At 39.7% G+C, this 21499-nt stretch overlaps 1 protein-coding gene across 1 annotated transcript in view; it reads left to right on the forward strand.

The window, feature by feature from the left end:
- The window catches only part of LOC108695312 (ras-related protein Rab-2A), a 57615-nt gene that overhangs the window by 33631 nt on the left and 2485 nt on the right, over window positions 1–21499 (forward strand). The window contains exon 7 of the mRNA XM_018223748.2: window positions 15511–15579. Coding sequence (XP_018079237.1) covers window positions 15511–15579 — 69 coding nt within the window. The remainder of the gene's footprint in view (window positions 1–15510; window positions 15580–21499) is intronic.

The raw sequence follows: 21499 nt of genomic DNA on the forward strand, positions 1-21499 counted from the left end.
ATTCATTCTTCCGTCTCAGGCTACAAGTGATGGAACAGATACCATTCTGAAAGCAGTTTGCCCGAAATAATTGTGTTTTTGGGGTTAATTAACGGCCACTTATATGAGCTTCAACTAAAGCATTTTTCTCTTGGTGAAACTGTCTGGTTTTCTAGGTCTTTATGAGTTTATTTATTGTTCAGGGAAATCATATGATCAGTTAATAAAGATGCCTTTGCAGAGTGCAGCACATTCTTGCATCACACAGTAACACCCTAAGAGCTAGCATTTGTTCTAATTGAGCAAGAAGAGGATAAAGCTCAAGGTGATCTGCTTAATATGTGAGCAAATAATAAATGCAAATTTGTTTTTGTTCTCTGTGGTCGCTTCTAGTTTAGACTAGAAAACAATGTAGCTTTCCAATTCTTCCCCAGGTCTGATAATCAGCTGTCTTCTGCTACAATTTCATATGTCAGACCCAGTAGTGCAGAGAATATAAGCAGCCAAACCGATTATATGTAATTAGCAGTTACATAAACAAATAATAATATAGGAAGTTACTTGCATGTTCTTTTTATAAAATAAACTAGGGCCAATCTAGGGGGTATGGATTTAGTTGAATCCAGGGGATTTAGCCCAATACCGAACCATATATAAATTCTTTTTCTGCACTGATGTGTGCATGAACCGCATGCTTGAATGGGTATGTGATTTTTTTTTTTAGTTATACAGGTATTGTACCTATTATCCGGAATCATCGGGACCTGGGGCTTTCCGGATAACGGGTCTTTCCGTAGTTTGGATCTTCACACCTTAAGACTACTAGAAAATCATGTAAACATTAAATAAACCCAATAGGCTGGTTTTACTTCCAATAAGGATTAATTATATCATAGTTGGGATCAAGTACAACCAACTGTTTTCATACTACAGAGAAAAAGGAAATCATTTTTAAAATTTTGGATTATTTGATTATAATGGAGTCTATAGGAGACAGCCTTTCCGTAATTCGGAACTTTCTGGATAACGGGTTTCCAGATAACGGATCCCATACCTGTATAGGGTTCTGATTAAGTTTAGCCTGACTCTTGCATTTGGCTTCATCCTGCTAAAAATAGCTTGAATTTGGCTCAAACCGGGATTATAGGGAGTGCATCCCTATAATAAACCGTTTTGGGATTGAGATCCCCTGTAAAAGACTAGGGTATTCATGATTATTTTTGCTGACTCCTACATGTAAATTTTACTAACTGGATTTACGCAAAACATACAAACCGTGAATAATCTGTAATATATCATTATAAATGGTGCTCTGTGATGTCATCTTTAAAGGAACCGTTCAGTGTAAAAATAAAAACCAGGTAAATAGGCTGTGTAATATAAAAAATTTTCTAATATAGTTAGTTTGGCAAAAATGTATTGTATAAAGGCTAGAGTGACTGGATATGTAACATAATAGCCAGAACACAACTTCTTGCTTTTCAGCTCTCTAACTCTGTCAGTCAGTGACTTGAAGGGGGGCCACATGGTACATTTCTGTTCAGTGAGTTTGTAATTGATCCTCAGCATTCAGCTCAGATTTAAAAGCAACAGATATGACCCATGTGCCCCCCCCCCCTCAAGTCTCTGATTGGTTACTGCCTGGTAACCAGTCAGTGTAAACCAAGAGAGCTGAAAAGCAGGAAGTAGTGTTCTGGCTATTATGTTACACATCCAGTCACTCCTGCCTTTATACATTACATTTTTAGCTAACTAACTATATTAGAAACATTTTTTATTTTGCATAGCCTATTTACCCATTTTTTATTTTTACACTGAACAATTCCTTTAATGGTCTTCCCTCTTTTATAACTTGCATATGCCATCAACAAAATGCTCCCCCAGTTGACAACTTGTTGTTGCATGACTTGTGGCCTTGACCTTTATATGGTCCGGGTACTCCTTGCAATATCTTTTCATTTTACTATAGGAGAAACATTATTCTTTGTGTTAACCAGCTACTCTTTCCCAGCTTTCCCCACTAGGTGGCGCTGGGACACTAAAGCAGAGGGTGCTGTTCATGAGATGTTTTTACCAAACCCACAATAACAGAACTATTCCCCACTAAGGAACAATGATAAGACATGTGTAGAACATTAACGTTTTTAACTGCACCTATAAAGCAGTGGGAAAATATAGGTGATTTGCTGAAATATGCCTCACCTGCATTGAAGATTATTATGGGAAGAAGCCTCACGAGACTAGAGATAGTACTGGCTGTATCTAATGCTAACCTGCAGTTCCCAGTGAAGCTATAGTACCATGCTGTTCCTCTGAAGGGTACACTGTACTGAAAATGACATGTAACATCTGACCAAACTTAATAATGATGTGCCTATTTTTTATAATAAGCTACAGATATAGCCAGACTGTGAGTTAAATGGGTTGTTCACCTTTGAAATAACTTTTAGTATGACATAGAGAGTGATAATCTGAGATAATTTGCTATTTGTTTTCTTTTTTTATTATTGAAGGTTTTTCAGTCATTTAGCTTTTTATTCAGCAGCTCTTCAATTTGGATCTGGTAACTAGGGTCCAAATTACCCTATCAACCATGCATTGAGATTTAAATAAGAGACTGGAATATGAATAGGAGAGGCCTGAATAGAAGGATCAGTGAAAAGTAGCAATAGCAATACATTTGTAGCCTTACAGAGCATTTGCTTTTTAGAAGGGGGTCAAGGACATCCATTTGAAAGCTGCAGAGTCCGATGAAAAAGGCAAATAACTATAAAACGATAAAAAATAAATAATGACCAATTGAAAAGTTGCTTAGAATTGGCCGTTCTGTAGCATAATTAAAGTTACCTTAAAGGTGAACCACCCCTGGTCCATCTGGTCCATCAATCCATCAGGATCCAATCTGTAAATGACCGGGCAAAAGTTCTTTACACTTTTTGGAGGAGATAGATCAGTGCATCTTGGCTTTCCAACATGTTTGTCTTACTGGCACTAATATCTAGCTGTAATGGTTCACATACCAGAGTCCTTATCTGATTGTAGTACATTATAGAGAGACTGAATATATCATCTCCAATACTCCAACCCAATCAGCGACACAAAAACTTGCAGCTTGACTGTCAAAGTAGGGATGCACCAAATCCACTATTTTTGTCCAAATCCGAATGCAAATTAGGGGTGGGAAGGGGAAAATTTTTTCACTTGCATGCAATTTCCCTCTCCACCCCTAATTTTCGTGTGCAAATTAGGATTTGGTTCAGCCGGGCAGAAGGATTCGGCCAAATCCTGCTGAAAAAGGCCGAATCCCTAGCCCAAAGCATATAATCTCATCCCTAATTGTATCCTTTGCCGTAGACTTTTCCTTTAAAACGTTCTGTGCATTTGTAAGCCATTTATATCAATACTTAAACAGCATTTATGACCCCTTTCAAATTATATTGCAATTATGAACACATCAGGTTATAGGGTACAATAAATGAATGTGCTCAAACCTTCAATTTCCTTAGTCCGTGAGTAATTTGTGTTGGAGAAAATAATCATTCCCAGTACTTGAACAGTTTCAGAGGCAAACCTTTTTATTTCTTATTATTTAGCACAATTAAAAGGCATTTATATCTTAGTCAATATGTGATTGGGGGCTTCTATATTGCCATTAGTGTTAGCTGGTACAGTGTATCTTCATTTCTCATTAGAATGTATATCTCTGATCCACATAATTCAAAGTAGCTAATAAGCCTGTTAAAATATAAATCCTGCTACTCAATAGGTTTAATATACCATTTAGATGTGTGAGAGCTGCCATATTGGTTGCTGATTGCCTTAAATTAGACGTTGATAGCATATTTTCATTATTATTATATACTATTGGTGGTGCAGGTATCAGACCATTATCCAGAATGCTTGGGACCTGGGGGTTTCTGGACGGGGAAGGAGTCTTTCTGTAATTTGAATCTCTATATCTCAAGTCTACTAAAAATCATTGAAACATGAATTAAACCCAATTGGGTTGTTTTGCCTACAACATGGGGGGAAGGAAATAATTTCTAAAAAATCTGAATTATTTGATTGTAATGGAGTTTATGGGACATGGCCTTCCTGTAATTGAGAGCTTTCTGGATAACAGATCCCATACCTGTGCATAACATCTTCTAGATATGGCTGTGCCAATTATTGAAGTCAGCGGTGGAGCATTTGCATATCATTCCAAACAAAGTGAGGCAGTTGGCTGAATGTTCTACATGTAGATGATGGCCTGTAACTAAACCAGCGTCTCTGAGTACTGCATTCCTGTATGGCTGCCTGTTGCTGCTGTAGCTATGAGATATAGGGCACCTTAGATCAGGTACAGGTATAAGATCTGTTATCAGTCAACCTATTGTCCAAAAAGTTCCATATTACGGACTGAGCATCTCCCATAGACTCCATTATAATCAAATAATCCACATTTTTAAAAAGGATTCCCTTTTCTCTGTAATAATAAAACAGTACTGTGTACAGGTATATGACCTGTTATCCAGAATGCTTGGACCTCGGGGTGTTCCGGATAACGTATCTTTCCGTAATTCGGATCTTCATATCTTAAGTCTAATAGAAAATCATGTAAACATTAAATAAACCCAATAGGCTGGGTTTGCTTCCAATGATGATTATTTATATCTTAGTTTGGATCAAGTACAAGGTACTGTTTTATTATTACAGAGAAAAAGGAAATAATTTTTAAAAATGTGAATTATTTGATTATAATGGAGTCTATGGGAGATGGCCATTCCGTAATTCGGAGCTTTCTGGATAACGGGTTTCCGGATAAAGGATCCCATACCTGTACTTGATCCAAACTAATCTATAATTAATCCTTATTAGAAGCAGAACCAGCCTGTTGGGTTTATTTAATGTTTACATGATTTTCTAGTAGACTTAAGGTATGAAGATCCAAATTATGGAAATATCTGTTATCCGGAAAACCCCAGGTCCTGAGCATTCTGAATAACAGGCCCCATACCTGGATATAAACGCCTCTGTACATACCCTTTGCAGCTTGATGCCAGCTTCTTTGTTTCATTGCTGACCATTTATCTGGCTTGTTCTTGAATCCTGCTAAGTTTCCTGTTTTTGCACATTTTATGAACAAATGCCATAGGACTAGACCTTTCCTTGCTCAAAATGGTGGCTTTTCTTTCACACATCCATATGCACTCTCATTGCTGTTGCTTGTGCTTTGTGGACACTGTGAAAGGAACATAAATATAAAATATATAGTGAATAAAGTACCCCCTATTGTAAAATATAATGATATTATAAATTACAGAGGAGTTACATGACCATTTAAAAACATGAGGCCGAAGGCCGAGTGTTTTTATACAGGTCATGGAACTCCAAGGTAACTTCTAATATCCTCATATTTTGCAACACACAAATTTCAGTGGGTCATGTGACAGAAATGACATCAGAAATCACTGTTTATAACTGATGACATCAGAAGTCACTGTTTATAACTGATGACATCAGAACTCACCATTTATAAGCATATAATTTACAAGATATTCATTGCTTTTGTGTATTATATAGTGAATAAAGTACCCCCTATTGTAAAATATAAGTTACAGAGGAGTTTCATGATCATATAAAAATACGAGGCCGAAGGAACTCCGAGGTAACTTCTAATATCCTCATATTTTGCAACTGGGTGTACACAAGTTTCAGTGAGTCATGTGACAGAAATGACATCAGAACTCACCGTTTATAACTGATGACATCAGAACTCACCGTTTATAAGGATATAATTTACAAGATATTCATGGCTTTTGTGTATTGTATTTATATAGTGTTGGAGGGTAGGGAAAAGGACATTACAGTATATTGAAACCAATGTGTCTTGTTTGAAACAGAAACCAGCAAAGTGAGCTTATGAGTTGTGTAAGAGCCATTTCCAAGGAGAGAAAATCCTTATGCATAACACCTTGGGGATACAAAGTGATAAATGTGGCTGTCATCCAGCAGCGACTACTCAGGCTTCTTACTGATCAAACAGCTTCAAGATTTTATGCCATTCTGAGCCATTATGCTCATTCCAGCATCATATCTAATATCTACTGCTTCAGACGGAGCGGATTGCACTACATGTTTAACTCCTAACTAGACATTTGCAGTAAATTGCTCTGCTCTGTAGGCCACACACGGAATATAAAGATGCTAGAATGGCTGAAGTGTAGTTTGGGGATTCTGGGAGCTATAGCATCAGCTGAAGGGTGTTTTTTAGATACTGGGCTATATGAGACTGGGCAGTTGGGGGTGTATTAGTGTGTTTGAGCTAAAGAGCGAGCTGAGGTGTACCCAGAAGGGTTGGGAATTCTGGGGGCCAGAACACTATACTGAACACAATATTTGTAATATAATAATAACCCCAATAAACTGTTATTGTGGCACTTTTTAATAAGGATAATATAGTTGCAAATTGGGATCTGAAACGTCGGATTGAGATGTAAACCTGTTGAAAAATAAAAAGCAACTTTTTTTCACTTCAAACTTCAGTGAGTGCTGATCCTCTTTATATATATATATATATATATATATATATATATATATATATATATATATATATATATATATATATATATATATATATATATATATATATATATATATATATATATATATATATACACACAGGATCAGATGGCACTCACCATTCAAATGTATTCTTGCCGGGTGCTAACCAGTAAATCAATAAAAGTTCAAAGAAGGCACTCACGGCATTGCTCATCGGATGTAATTCAAAGTGTATTTATTCGTGCATGGTGCATCAACGCGTTTCGGCTCTCATAGAGACGTCGTCAGGAAGCCTATATGTGTGTGTGTGTATATATACACACACACACACTTCCGTGAAGTAGCCACACTTAGTCTTAAAGTACCGTACTTTTATTAGAAATTACTCAAAGAAAAAATAAGGATATAATACACAAAAGCCATGAATATCCTGTAAATTATATCCTTATAAACGGTGAGTCACATGACTCACTGAAACTTGTTTATTATAATAAATAAACCCTCAGTTGCAAAATATGAGGATATTAGAAGTTACCCCTTCGGCCTCGAGGATATTAGAGGTTACCCCTTCGGCCTCGTGTTTTTATATGGTCATGAAACTCCTCGGTAACTTATAATATCCTTAAATTTTACAAGAGGGGTGTACTTTATTCACTATATAATTCACAAGATATTCACTATATAATTCACAAGATATTCATGGCTTTTGTGTATTTTATTTCTCTATCTATATATATATATATATATAGATATAGATATATAGATATATATGGTATATTTATTTCAACGTTTCGGCTTACAAACTCAAGCCGTCATCATGAAGGCTATATATATATCTAAATATATATATATATATAGATATATATAGATATATATAGATATATATATTATACAAAATGCATGTGTGTCTTAGGGAGAGAAGGGCTGATAGTGCTACTCAGTATTCATTCATACAGTGGCACACACTTTTATTTGCCATTCTCGTGTTTCAGATACAACATTCTTGTTCTCAGCAGAATGAGAGTTTAATATTTGTGCTAATCTAATTTCCTAGCTTGTTGAAATATCATGGATAGATTTGTGGTTAACTCCGTAATCGCTGTTCCCTGAACTAATAAACACCTCTATTGGCCTCCGAGTTTATTGAGCTCCGAGTAGTTATTAAGTCATAAACTATACTGTACATGCTCAATTCCCAATACAATTATGGATAGAATTGCCCATGTGAAATGTGGAAACTGCTAAAATGTAGGATTGAAATCTATCAGTATGGAGACTTGCCGACTTGAATTCCTTCTGTAAAATATTTAGCAACTCATTGCACAGGTTTTTACTGGCTTTGGAGAAACCATATGAGCCAACTGAGCTCTCTGTATCTTTCCTTAGGCATTGACATTAATAAAGTGGTGTTTTTGTATAAGCTTTTGGAAGACCAAAGTAGTATATCTCCTGTAATAACATTTTTACTCTGGGTGGTGTTCGCTGTTTGTGCATTGATGTGTGCTAGCATTGGGTGCTAGATACTTAAAATACTGGGGCTATGCCACCACTGATGTGTTGGGGTGAAATGTTAAAGGAAAGCTAGAACATGTATGTAGTACTTCTACCAGCTGTATATATAGACTCAAAATGGCAAACTGGAAGGCTTTGCTGTTCTGTTTACAATAAAAGGCATAGAAAACTGAAATATACAGTAGGGTGAATGGTGGGAATTGCTTAAACTTAACTGAAAAATGTATCTTCGTCTTGTTTTATACAAAATTTTATATGGGTTTATGGTCCTTTTAAGGTAGTAGGGCCCAACTTTATGATTTAAGTTGTGTAAAGGGATCACATTTTACAATATACAGTGTCGGAGGGGGGCCCATGGGGGCTGCAGCATTGGGGTAGATTTAAAGTATAAAGATCCAAATTATGTAAAGATTATCCCAGGTTCTGAGCATTCTGGATAGCAGGTCCCATACCTGTACTGAACTTATTTCACCAGCCTAAAGTTTCAGCATCTCAATAGCAGCAATGATCCAGGACTTCAAACTTGTCACAGGGGGTCACCATCTTGGAAAGTGTCTGTGACACTCATATGCTCAGTGGGCTCTGAGCAGCTGTTGAGAAGCTTAGCTTAGGGGTCGTCACTAATTATCAAGCAGAAAATGAGGTTGGTCTGTAATATAAGCTGATGCTACAGGGCTGATTATTAAATTCTGATGCTAGTTGCACTGGTTTCTGTGCTGCCTTGTAGTAATTATCTGTATTAATTACTAATCAGCCTTATATTGTGACATTTCTATTCTATGTGTACTGTATATTGTGAGTGGGTCCCTAAGCTCAGTAAGTGACAGCAGCTTCTGCAGTGAATCAGCAGAAAAGAAGATGGGGAGCTACTGGGGCATCTTTGAAGAGACAGATCTTTTCTGCTAAAGGGCTGTGGTTGCCTTGGGCTGGTACAGAAACACAATGTACAACATTTCTAGCTACTTCTTTAGTTAAGCTTAAGTTCTCCTTTAAAATGAACTTGCCTGTTTTTCCATCAGTGTCTCTGAAGACAAATGTAGGAGGTGTCTGTGGGACTTTCCCACGTTCCTTCTTGGTGTGAACCTTTGCCAGTGCTATGAACAACAGATAAGGTTGCAGTAGGGGAATGGAAAGAGGCAGGAACATGGAACCAGACAGAAAGATCTATTTTTGTAATTCAACTTGATGTGTGTTGAAAGATTGAATATATAGCGTGGAACAGTAGGGAAGGTTTAGGTATGTTAGATGAAGTAGTGCATATGATTTCAAACATCTGTAGCTTTGGACCTACTGCTGCACAGGGATTCATCTGTTACTTGTTCTCCTTTACAAAGCAGGTTTGTTTCAACTGGGGACAACATAATGTGGTTTGGAGAAAGTGTTCATGTCATTTCTGATGTAAGTCGTTCTAAATTGGAATTGTCTGATGTTTATTTGTGGGTAATAGCGGCTAAATTGTGCATTGCTCTAAAGTTACAGTAATCCTTTCTTGGCACCGTCACCCGTACAGTATACGATCCGCGGGGCTATAAATCAGAATATAATTTCACTTGGCCTAAAAGAAACGTAATTGAAGTGATTTCCCCAGCAATGGAGCAGTGAAGGGGAGTAAATAGGGAGCGTGGTAATGCTTTCCTGCATGTGCCAGTTGTTAAGTGCTTGTTTACATGAAGTTATCATAACACATTTTCAGGATTTCATGGCTCTGTTTAATGTTTTACTTAATGTGAACAACTGAACACCCATAAGGAATCCCAGCTGGTTGGATTTATGCAGCTTTTGACCGTCGTTTTCAATTAGCATGGTTTGTTAAGCCATTGTGATAATTGGTATGTTAATCGCGAGTGCTTTTTTTTTTTTTTCCTTTTAATATATTGGGTATTTTCTTTTTTTTTTTTTTTTTCAAAATTAAAAATTTCTGAGGTTTGTGAATCGATTTATGGCTGGAGGAATGCCAGCGTTTCCTCACGTCCGCAGCATGCTGAGAAAAATGCACTCACTTCCCTAAGTGCTTGGTGAATCCATTGATGATTAATTCTTCTCATTATTTTGCTGCAAATTCTCCTGACCCTTCCATGATTATTCGATCACCCACTTAGAGTACATGCATATTCATATTGCCCTGTGCCTGCTGCACCCGCCTGCTCTCCCCATTATTTAGCTGCGGCCCAAGCTTGGTGCAGTAATTGAGCTGCAGTAGATTGATTGCTCTGGGGAGCTGTAAGGCCTTTAAAGGTGAAAACACATCAGTCCTGTTAATTAGGAGACAAAACTCTCGTGGCAAGTTCAGACGTCAAATGCTTCCACTGTTGAAGTGAGGAGAGCAATGATGAGATCCTCCTGCATGAACCTTGTTTACTTTTCTGGATGCCGTTTAGATCCCACTATACCCCCTTTCTACCCATCAAAAATCTTAAAGGGAAAAAATGTCTTCTAATCAATTTTAAAGGGAAAGAGCGTTCAATATAAAACCTGTACATATTTCTTCTAGCTACTTAAACATGAAAAGGAATTTTCCAAAGGGGATGAATTAGCACATGGTTTGTTTTGTTTAAAAAAAGAAAAAAAAACTGGTGGAGTTGATGGATACATTCTTAAAGGAGAAGGAAAGCTACGTACACATTTTATTGCCAATAGATTAGCTGCAATAGTGCAACTATATTTATTCTGTAGAATGCTTTACCATACCTGAATAAAAAGCTCAAAAAGAAGTTTGTTTAGGATAGCAGCTGCAGTATTAGCTTGGTGGGACTGCCTGCCTTAGTCTCTCCCTGCTCACTTATAGCTCTGGGCTCAGATTACAGCTCTGGGCTCAGATTACAACAGAGAAAGGAGGGGGCAGGGAAGAGGAGCAAACTGAGCATGCTCAAGCCCGGGGCAAGGTGGTTTAAGACAAAAACAGGAAGTCTACAATAGAAGGAAAGAAATGCTGTTTCTTTTGACAAAGGACTCAGAGCAGCACTACTTTGAGTGTTTACTGGTATATTTAGGTGGCCATTTAACCTTTCCTTCTCCTTTAAAGGGGTTGTTAATCTTCCAAACACTTTTTTTCAGTTCAGTTGTTTTCAGATTGTTCCCGAGAAATAAAAGCCTTTTCCAATTACCGGTCAGTGATCCAGAAGCATCTCAACACAATTTGCTACATTTAGTTAATACATTTCTCAGCAGTATCTGTGGAATATTAGAATGGATACAATAGTTGCTAACAGCTGCCTTTAATGACATAGGGATTCTGACAAAGATAACCAATGTAACCACCATTGTTTCAATTTAGAACAGTTAAAGAGTTGGCAACCCCCCCCCCCCTAGACTTGCTGAAAAAAAAAGTTTTAACTCTGAAAACCACTGAACTGAGAAAAGTATTGGAAGGTGAACAAACCATTTAATACATTTAATTAGATACACAGAGTAAAAGTTCTTACTTGCTCTCACCACGTGATGAACGGGAAGATATTGTTAGCAGAGGTGCAAGGTGTTTAAATCAGTAGGGATATCAAATGAATGCCCAACTCCGCTATTTTGTATTGTAAGGGAGGAACACCACGGGCGATTTTGCCGCAGTCTGATACACTGCATAAAAACGTAGGCGACAAGTCGGATGCGACGGAAATAAGGTAAGAGATGGAAATCTCTGTGCATCGTCTGCATTCGACAGTCGTGTCGCGTCAGACAAAAGCTGCGACACCATCCAACGTTCCTGTTGCTTACCTTATTTCTGTTGCAACCGACTTGACGCCTGCGTTTTTGCGCCCGTGGAGTTCCTCTCTTACACCCATTACGCTCCACAGCTTGCAGGTGATGGGCCTAGGTATAAGCATTTAATAATGTAGCCAGATACATTCTACATAGAGCTGACACACGAGTTAATGTTTTTTTTTTATCTAAACGTGGAAATTGAAGCTGCTTCATGTATGGTCCTTGCGAGCTAGATAATTAGATTACAGTACACCGTTAATCCCCCCTGCATTATGGGCTTCTGCTTACATAACAGTCAAAACAAACGGGAGGGGGTTGTATAGCGGCAAATTAATTATGTACCTCATAAGGACCAAATTTTAAGTAGCTTTGGTTTCCCTGTCTGTTCTGTTTAGCTCAAGAAATAACATAAACTATAGATTTATCAGTATGTAAAAGGTATCTTCGGCACAATCGCTATTCAATATACTCATGCTTAAAGGAAAACTATGCCCCCCAAACAATGTAGGTCTCTATTAAAAGATACTGAGTAAAACAGATCATATGTAAAACCCTGCTTCATGTAAATGAACCATAATCATAATAATATACTTTTTTAGTAGTATGTGCCATTGGGTAATCATAAATAGAAAATTGCCATTTTAAAAAATAAGGGCCGCCCCCTGAGATCGTAAGATTCACTGTGCACACATACAAACCACATGTAAGGTCACATGAGCCAATTAACAGACAGAGTTCTGCCTTTTGCTTCCTCACTTCTTCCTGTTACAGTTAGTGTTGTAGTATTTCTGGTTAGGTGATCGCTGAGGCAGCACAGATAGAGTCACGAAATGGTGGTTCAAGGCAAGAGATGTAAAAGGGCAATATTTATGTAAATATATATTCCAGTTTGATTATTATTTCACTGTCTGCAGGCTACAAAAATTATTTTACAGAATGCAGAAATTATTTCACTGTCTGCAGGCTACAAAAATTATTTTACTGTCTGCAGAAATTATTTCACTGTCTGCAGGCTACAAAAATTATTTATTGTCTGCAGAAATTATTTCACTGTCTACAGGCTACAAAAATTATTTTACTGTCTGCAGATATGATTTCACTGTCTGCAAAAATTATTTCACTGTCTGCAGGCTACAAAAATTATTTCACTGTCTGCAGAAATTATTTCACTGCAAAAATTATTTCACTGTCTGCAGGCTACAAAAATTATTTTACTGTGTCTGCAGAAATGTTACTGGGCCCAGCCGGGTGCTCCCTGCACCCTCCCTGCTGCTGGCCGACCCAACCCCAGGCTCACCTGAGATTTTTAATTAAAAAAAAACCCACAAAAAATTCAACTCTGCCCACTGGCACAGTGCCACTGAGTCCTGCAGGACCGGTTGCTACTGCTACTGCTAGTCTGTTACTTTCTGTCCAGCGTCCACTACTACGCTGGCTGGCCTGGCTCCATGGCCCATTGGGCCCCCAGCCCACCCCGTGCCTTGCTCTAGCTAGCTGTCTGCTGGGACTAAGTCTGACTGACTAAGAGACAATGAAGAAGAAGAAAAAAGAAGGCAGACAGAGTCAGACTACGTGTCTGCTCTGCCTGAGTCTCTGACCGCGTGTGTGCAAAAGTGTGCTACGCTCAACTCTTTTAAACCTTCGGCGCACACCAGTGACGTCACTGGTGAGCGCGTTCCAAACACCCAGTCAGATTAACGCAGAGAGGCGCATCATCACGCTGCGCACAGACGCCTTATACCTTCTACTTCTCCCAGTCCCAGGCAGGCAGCAAGCCAGGGGGGCCCTGGGGGGGGCTGGACTCGCACCTTGACCCGCACCTGGACCCGTGAATTTTTAAAATTAAAAAAAAAAAAAATTTTAGTAAAAAACCCATGGGCCCCTACCACCAATGGGCCCCCTAGGCTATAGCCTAGGGTAGCCTAGGCATTAATCCGCCCCTGGATATAAACTATCTGTTGCTTAAAGGGGACCCGTCACCCAAAAAAATTATTTCAAATCCTATTTTATCATGTTAGTCAAGCAAAATGAACTTTAATTACACTGTATAAATTATTTGAATCTTGTTTCCATCAGTCTGGGAAGTCATAATTATAGCAAGCAGGCAGCAGCCATTTTGTGGACACTGTTATTAAGACAAGCCTTATATCATCTCAGAATCTTGTTTGTGCACCAGAATGGGGGACCTGATGTCCAACCCCATGCACTGGTTACACAATTAAACGGTTAAGAGAACTGGGGGAATGTAGGGAGAGCAGTGACACCTAGGAAGTGCCTAATGGAAAGTGAAAGTAATTGCTTGCCCCGCCTCTATGCCTAGGCATAGAGGAGGGGCAGGCAATATTTGATAGACAGCTGATATTTTTAAATGAGTTTACAACAGCTATGAACGCTTTAATAAAAAAAAGAAATTGGATTTCATATTTAATTTGAAAAGGACTTTTATTATACAGATTTTTATGTCTGGGTGACGGGTCCACTTTAAGTATTCATTTTGGGGGTATAGTTTTTCTTTAACAAGGGGCTACATTGCCTCATAAAAAGAATAAGAACTGCCATTCTGGGCAATTTAAGCCCAAAAACCACTTCAGGTAGTCAGGTACAGAGATTTACCAATCCTGCTCTTTTTGCATTTTTCCCTAAAAATTAATTGTTAGAAATGCCATATTTTATGTACTGAACTTATTGCACCAGCCTAAAGTTTCAGCTTGTCAATAGCAGCAATGATCCAGGACTTCAAACTTGTCACAGGGGGTCACCATCTTGGAAAGTGTCTGTGACACTCACATGCTCAGTGGGCTCTGAGCAGCTGTTGAGAAGCTAAGCTTAGGGGTCGTCGCAAATTATCAAGCAGAAAATGAGGTTCTTCTGTAGTATAAGCTAATGCTACAGGGCTGATTATTAAATTCTGATGCTGGTTGCACTGGTTCCCGTGCTGGCATGTAGTAATTATCGGTATTAATTACTAATCAGCCTTATATTGTGACATTTCTATTCTATGTGTACTGTATATTGTGAGTGGGTCCCTAAGCTCAGTAAGTGACAGCAGCACAGAGCATGTGCAGTGAATCAGCAGAAAATAAGATGGGGAGCTACTGGGGCATCTTTGAAGACACAGATCTTTACTTCTAAAGGACAGTAGTTGCCTTGGGCTGGTACAGCCCAAAACATAATGTACATCATTTCTAGCTACTTCTTTAGTTAGGCTTTAGTTCTCCTTTACGCATCAGAGCATTTTCTTTCCCGCATAGAACATTGCATGTGTCATCCTAGCACACACAGTTGAAGTGTAGCATCTCGTGTGTCTGCTACACCACGTTAGTAAGGTCACCATTAATATTTAATGTATTGCCACAAAAGCATGCAACTTGTAAAAGTGTTCTTGCTATCCGTTACAGTAGTGTCTTCATAAGAGCTCTCTAGTTTCAGCAGGATTCAAAGAGTCTGTGCTGCGCTCTTCCAGGTAAAAGGTTGCACTCAAACTTTGATTTGTGTAAAGGTCACCAAGATCGTGCCCAACGTCACAGATATTTCAGGAGCAACAGATTACACTCTTGTATTAAAAAGTCATAAATAATACTTTGTCCTTATGTTGTCCAAGGCCAAAGTACATGGACGTTATGTCCTTCTTGGCTAGAGCCTTGGGAGGACCTGTATAGTAGTTCTTATATTTTTTTCTGTATAGTTCTAGTGCTATAATGAAGCTTTACATTTATGTAGGTGACACTTTTATATGTCCTGTACCTTGTCCTTACATTGCTTCATTTTATTTTTCAGGCTTTCATCAACACAGCAAAAGAGATTTATGAAAAGATTCAAGAAGGCGTGTTTGACATCAACAATGAGGTAACAGATAAAAGTTCAAGCTTCTTCCTTATTTTGGATCTGGTTGGTAAATACAGATCCCTGTAGCTTTCAGATACAGTGAGATTAGTAGCTACTACTTGTAGTGGGTCATAAGTGGGTTTCATGAAGTGGCACAAAACGGGAAATGTAATAAAAGTCGCAAAGAGAAAAACAATTCGCACCAATAAGAATAAAAACCTTGCAATGTAATATTCTTCCTCAAACTGTTATTGCATTGTGTATTTTAATTGCACATTGCAAATTTTGATTGCGCAAAAAGTGCTTGAAGGTGCTGTAATCTTTTGGAGCAAACAACTTTTTCAGTAAGAAGTTTTATTACATCTATATACAACAAAATGGGACTTCCCCCCCCCCGCCCATGTGATTCCAATTAGCTCATTTAGGAGTGAATAACACCTACACATATGATGAAATAAAAGCCAATATTTATTCAACACTATGCCAATATCTTAATTAAAACCACTTAAAATTGAGCAGCGCTGCATGTGCAAAAGGGATCCCTAATATATATGCATGCACTGGAACAAATAGCAATAATATGCTATTGTATGAGGTGACGTATGTCCATAAGGACTAGACCAAACGCTCCAATGGTGTAAGATAATTCCAATTGGTAAGTAAATGGGTGGTCTCAGGGTATCCAATGATGATATCCAAACTAGTTATAGCAAAGCTTAATGTTGGTACAGCCCAAGGTCTGTAGAATACATAGTTCGCCAATTAAATAAAGCACCCCATATAGTCCAAGTATCCTTGAAATGTAAGTGTAATACACTTTTGGGTGTTATGGGGATAAGCCTGCAGTGAAAACCAAGCATACACGGACAGCCCAATAATAAGTGGGTGGACAGGGTCGTCTAGATTTGCGGGACAGCTTCGCAGGCAGCGTAACACTTCGCCAGGCAAAAAATTCACTCAGACAACACTAATTCACTAACGTGCGAAGTAGTGTCCAGGGCGCCGAACGCTGGAGAAGTTGCGCTATTGTTCATACTGCAAGCAGTGCAAAGCTACGCTAGCATTGGCTAATTTGCATACGGTGGGAAGTGTTAAATGGACAGATATGTTGCAACAAATACATTACGCCACACAAGCCCAGGGAAAAAATATTACGCTCTTTTTCAGCCTATCACCCTGCTTTCTTTTCCTTTTTTCAGGGTGATAGGCTGAAAAAGAGCGTAAATTCACTAAGATGCGGATTTTACTGAACGCTACTTCTTGCGCCAGACTTTCCTTCGCTGCCTCCTTAAAATTTAGTTGAAAATTCCCAAAAAAGTCTTTCTTTTCCTTTTTTCAGAGTTTTTTTGGGACTTAGAAAAATTTTCAACTAAATTTTAAGGAGGCAGCGAAGGCAAGTCTGGCACAAGAAGTAGCGTTCAGTAAAATCCGCATCTTAGTGAATTTGGCAGTTATATCCCTTCGCCAGAGCGCAACTTCACCTGCTGATTGAGTGCGAATGAGCTGCAGCGTCTTTTGCTAGCGAAGTTACTCCTGTGCCCGTTAGTAAATCGGCAAAGTACTGAAATGACGTCACACTGGCGAATTTCCGCCAGCGTTAGTCACTTCGCCCTTTAGTAAATTTGCCCCATAGTTTGGTTTTATTTCTTTGATCAGAGGAATACGTTTAACTTTCTAGACTTTCCTAATTCATGTTACCCATGCTAATGTAAGCAAGTTACCACAAGGAGGCGCAGTTGAGAAATATTTATTTCCTGAGATGTCCATAAGGTATCAGTGGGTCAGGATTTGCAGACATTGGCAGAGCATTTTGGGAAAGCTCTATCAGCCCTGCAGCTGCTCACACTACATGTGGCCTGTGTGTAAATGGAGGACTTTAATTTCAAGCACTATTTGTTTCTAAAGGCCAGATCCTTCAAGGGTCGCCACCTGGCTCAGTTCTGACTGTCGCCGGATTTGTTTCTCTTTTGTCTTTCCTCTTCTTTTAGAGAAGGTTTGACTGCTGGATTGGATCATTAACAGTTTGCCGAATGTCCAAGTATTCTTTCCAACAGCGTTTATTGTGCTGAGACAGAGCTTTGAAGTTTCTTTAAAAATGCAGAATTATTCTCATGTGTATTGTTGGGTTAAAATCAGTCTGTCAGCAATTTTGTTGTCTTGGATGAACCTAATCAGTTTGTTGACTATTTTTTTTTTTACAGCCATTGGGGTCAGGGAAAGCAGAACTAAAGCTTATCTAAGAGAAAGGCTGGAAATGCTGCACATGCTTCTGTACCAGCCCAAGGCAATCTTTAAGTAATAAAGATGTGTCTCTGAAGAGCCTCCGTAGTAGCTCCCCATCTTCTTTCCTGCTGATTCACTGCACATGCTCTGTGCTGTTTTCACTTACTGATCTTAGGGACCGACTGTATATATAGAACATAAAATTCACAATACAAGGCTAATTTGATCTGCATTTCACTTGATTATTTGTGATGGCCCCTACGCTTAGCTTCTCAACAGCTGCCCAGGGCCTACTGAGCATGTGCGGGTCTCTGACACAGAACAACACAATCTGCTAACGCCATCAGCAGCTTATTGACCAATGTATGGTTCACTCAGAACCAAAATCAGGCATATCTCTATCAGGTAGGACTTATTTGTTGAGGGCTGCATTAGTATGCCGATGTGGTCCTGACCCATTGGATCCCCGTAGGGCCACAGAATCATCTGATTATTGGCCCAGACACAATTTGGACCTATGCAGGGTGACCTTGCCAAATGAATGCACATTAGATTTTATGTATTGTGAGATAAAAATGTCCTTTTTGTTTGAGTAGACTGGTGTCACATGGCTTCCCTTCTAAAGGGACAAATCCATGCAATAAAAGCCTTAAAGTAACAGTTCAGTGTAAAAATTTAAATTGGGTAAATAGGCTATTCAAAATAAAAATCTAGTATAGTTAGTTAGGCAAAAATGTAATGTATAAAGGCTGGAGTGACTGGATGTCTAACAGAACAGAACACTGCTTCCTGCTTTTCAGCTGAGTTAGTCAGTGACTGTAAAGGGGGCCACATGGTTCATAACTGTTCAGTAAGTTTGCAATTGATCCTCAGCATTCAGCCCAGATTCAAACACAACAGTTCGGGCAGGACTCCACGGATGATTCCACCGCGATCCGGCGCGCTGCGCAAAAATGCAGGCGTCAGGTCGGATTGGACGGAAATAAGGTAAGTAATTCTATTGTCGGATCGTGTTGCAGCGTTGGCGCGACATGACTGTCGGATGCAGATGCTGCACACTGCGTCTGCATCCGATAGTCGCATCAACAATGCGACGCGATCCGACAATAGCATTACTTACCTTATTTCCATCGCATCCGATGTGACACCTGCGTCCCCCTCCCTCAAGTCTCTGATTGGATACTGCCTGGTAGCCAATCAGTGGAAACCAAGAGAGCTGAAAAGCAGAAAGTAGTGTTCTGGTTATTATGTTACATGTCCAGGGACTCCAGCCTTTATACATTACATTTTTGCCTAACTAACTATATTAGAAACACTTTTTATTTTTACCTAGTTTTTTTATTTTTATACTGAACTGTTTCTTTAAGAGCATCCTTAAACATAATATTTAACTTTGCTTCCAATGTCTTTGACATCATGTGCAGCTTTAGTGATGTGCGGGTCGAGAAATACTCGGCTCACTCCCCTCTTTATATACCCGCGCCTGACTCACCCCGATGTGACATCATGAAAGGGATGGGCCTGCACGAGTATATAAAAAGGCACGAGCAGAGGCACAAGTGGGGCAGAAGAAGGCTGCGGGCGGGAAAAATGGAGGCTAAAGTTCAGCCCTCCCCCGCCCAAGGACCTACTGCAGAAGTCGGCCTGAACACGCCCAACCCGCAGATCCCACAGGCTTTGGGCTAGCCAGCACATCACTAGTGTCTCATCTGTCTCACTGTTTGGGAGAGTGCCGTTTCTGTGACAGGACATTGAGATTTCCATATATATGGGGTGGGAGGGCTTCCTGGTTGCCAAGCAACATTTTTAGTTCCTTTTTCTTGGGTTATATATCACTTGTACTTTCCTTGACAAAGACTCCTGTGAGGAACCGAAAGGTTGGATTAATAAACCCAGTTTTTTTCTTTAAACTCATTCAGTTTAGTGTAATTCCTGTGAGTGCCATCGCTGTGAACTATGTATTTTACTTCAAGGCAGGAGCACCCAGGTTTCATTTACTTTTGAGGTGTGCAACCTATACATTTTATTATATATATGTATAATATGGTGCAGCAGTTGTTTTGTTGCTTGGAGTTGCCCTGTTTAAGGGCTTTTCCTCTGCCCTCTCCACCCCAGGGTCCTGCTTTGGCACACTCCTAATGCTGTCTGCACTGATCAGTAGTGAGGCGGCACCTCCTCTCCTGCATGGAACAGTCTGATCTGATCACAGTGCCTGCCTTGTTCCCATTCCCTGCCACCTCACTGACCAAATCCCCAGCATCTCCTCATCGTCTTTGTGCATCTCTCCCTCCCTGTCTCCTGCTATTATCTCATTCTCTTTGTCCTGCCCAGTGAATGTGGCTATGACACTTGGGGAGGGGGGGATCAGCCATTATTCAGAGTCACTAATGCGAATATAAAAAGCTTTTGGAAAGTTGAGCAGGCCGTGGCTCATTTGTAGCAGGAGTTCCTTGTTCCTCTATGTTTTCTTACAGTCCCTGACTCTAACAGTCCCTGACTCTAACAGTCCCTGACTCTAACAGTCCCTGACTCTAACAGTCCCTGACTCTAACAGTCCCTGACTCTAACAGTCCCTGACTCTAACAGTCCCTGACTCTAACAGTCCCTGACTCTAACAGTCCCTGACTCTAACAGTCCCTGACTCTAACAGTCCCTGACTCTAACAGTCCCTGACTCTTAACAGTCCCTGACTCTTAACAGTCCCTGACTCTTAACAGTCCCTGACTCTTAACAGTCCCTGACTCTTAACAGTCCCTGACTCTTAACAGTCCCTGACTCTTAACAGTCCCTGACTCTTAACAGTCCCTGACTCTTAACAGTCCCTGACTCTTAACAGTCCCTGACTCTTAACAGTCCCTGACTCTTAACAGTCCCTGACTCTTAACAGTCCCTGACTCTTAACAGTCCCTGACTCTTAACAGTCCCTGACTCTTAACAGTCCCTGACTCTTAACAGTCCCTGACTCTTAACAGTCCCTGACTCTTAACAGTCCCTGACTCTTAACAGTCCCTGACTCTTAACAGTCCCTGACTCTTAACAGTCCCTGACTCTTAACAGTCCCTGACTCTTAACAGTCCCTGACAGTACCCAGCTCTGCTCCTTGCTAAAAGATAAGAGGGGCAAAACCCACTGTGCCACAGGGCAGGCTTTTTATTAAAGAGAAGTCAATAAGTCAAAGAAGTCAAATAACCACTGCCAGAAACCCCAAAGCTACTACAGTTGCAGAACAACTGCCAAGCGCCTTAAATCTGACAGTTACTGTGACGCAAAGCTTATTTTCTGAACGCTACTGTATTCCTTCCCTACGCCCCCCTTAAAGTGCTGTATTCTTAGGTGGAATCCACTCGAGGGAGCAAGCGTTAAGATATAAGTGTGATCATGATGAATGGAAGGAGCTGCGCCGTGTGTGGGTTGCTGGCCGGCTGCCATGTCTTTGGGGATCATAGGAATTATTGATGACACAGAACACTTGCATGCCTCCCCTCTCCAACATTCATTCAACATAGTAAGGGAACTTACTATTAGAAGTGGGGAAAGCTTTTTAATTTCATTTTCTGCTGAACGTACTTGTTCATATTAAAAAAGTAGCAGACAAACCCTGCTCTCTGTGTCTTCCCTCTCACTACAACTTTAAGCAAGAGCCTAACTTAAAGGAACAATAACACCAAAAAATATATAATATAGTGTTGCCCTGCACTGGTAAAACTGGTGTGTTTAC

This window comes from Xenopus laevis, chromosome 6S, assembly GCF_017654675.1.
Source record: "Xenopus laevis strain J_2021 chromosome 6S, Xenopus_laevis_v10.1, whole genome shotgun sequence".
Taxonomy (NCBI): domain Eukaryota; kingdom Metazoa; phylum Chordata; class Amphibia; order Anura; family Pipidae; genus Xenopus; species Xenopus laevis.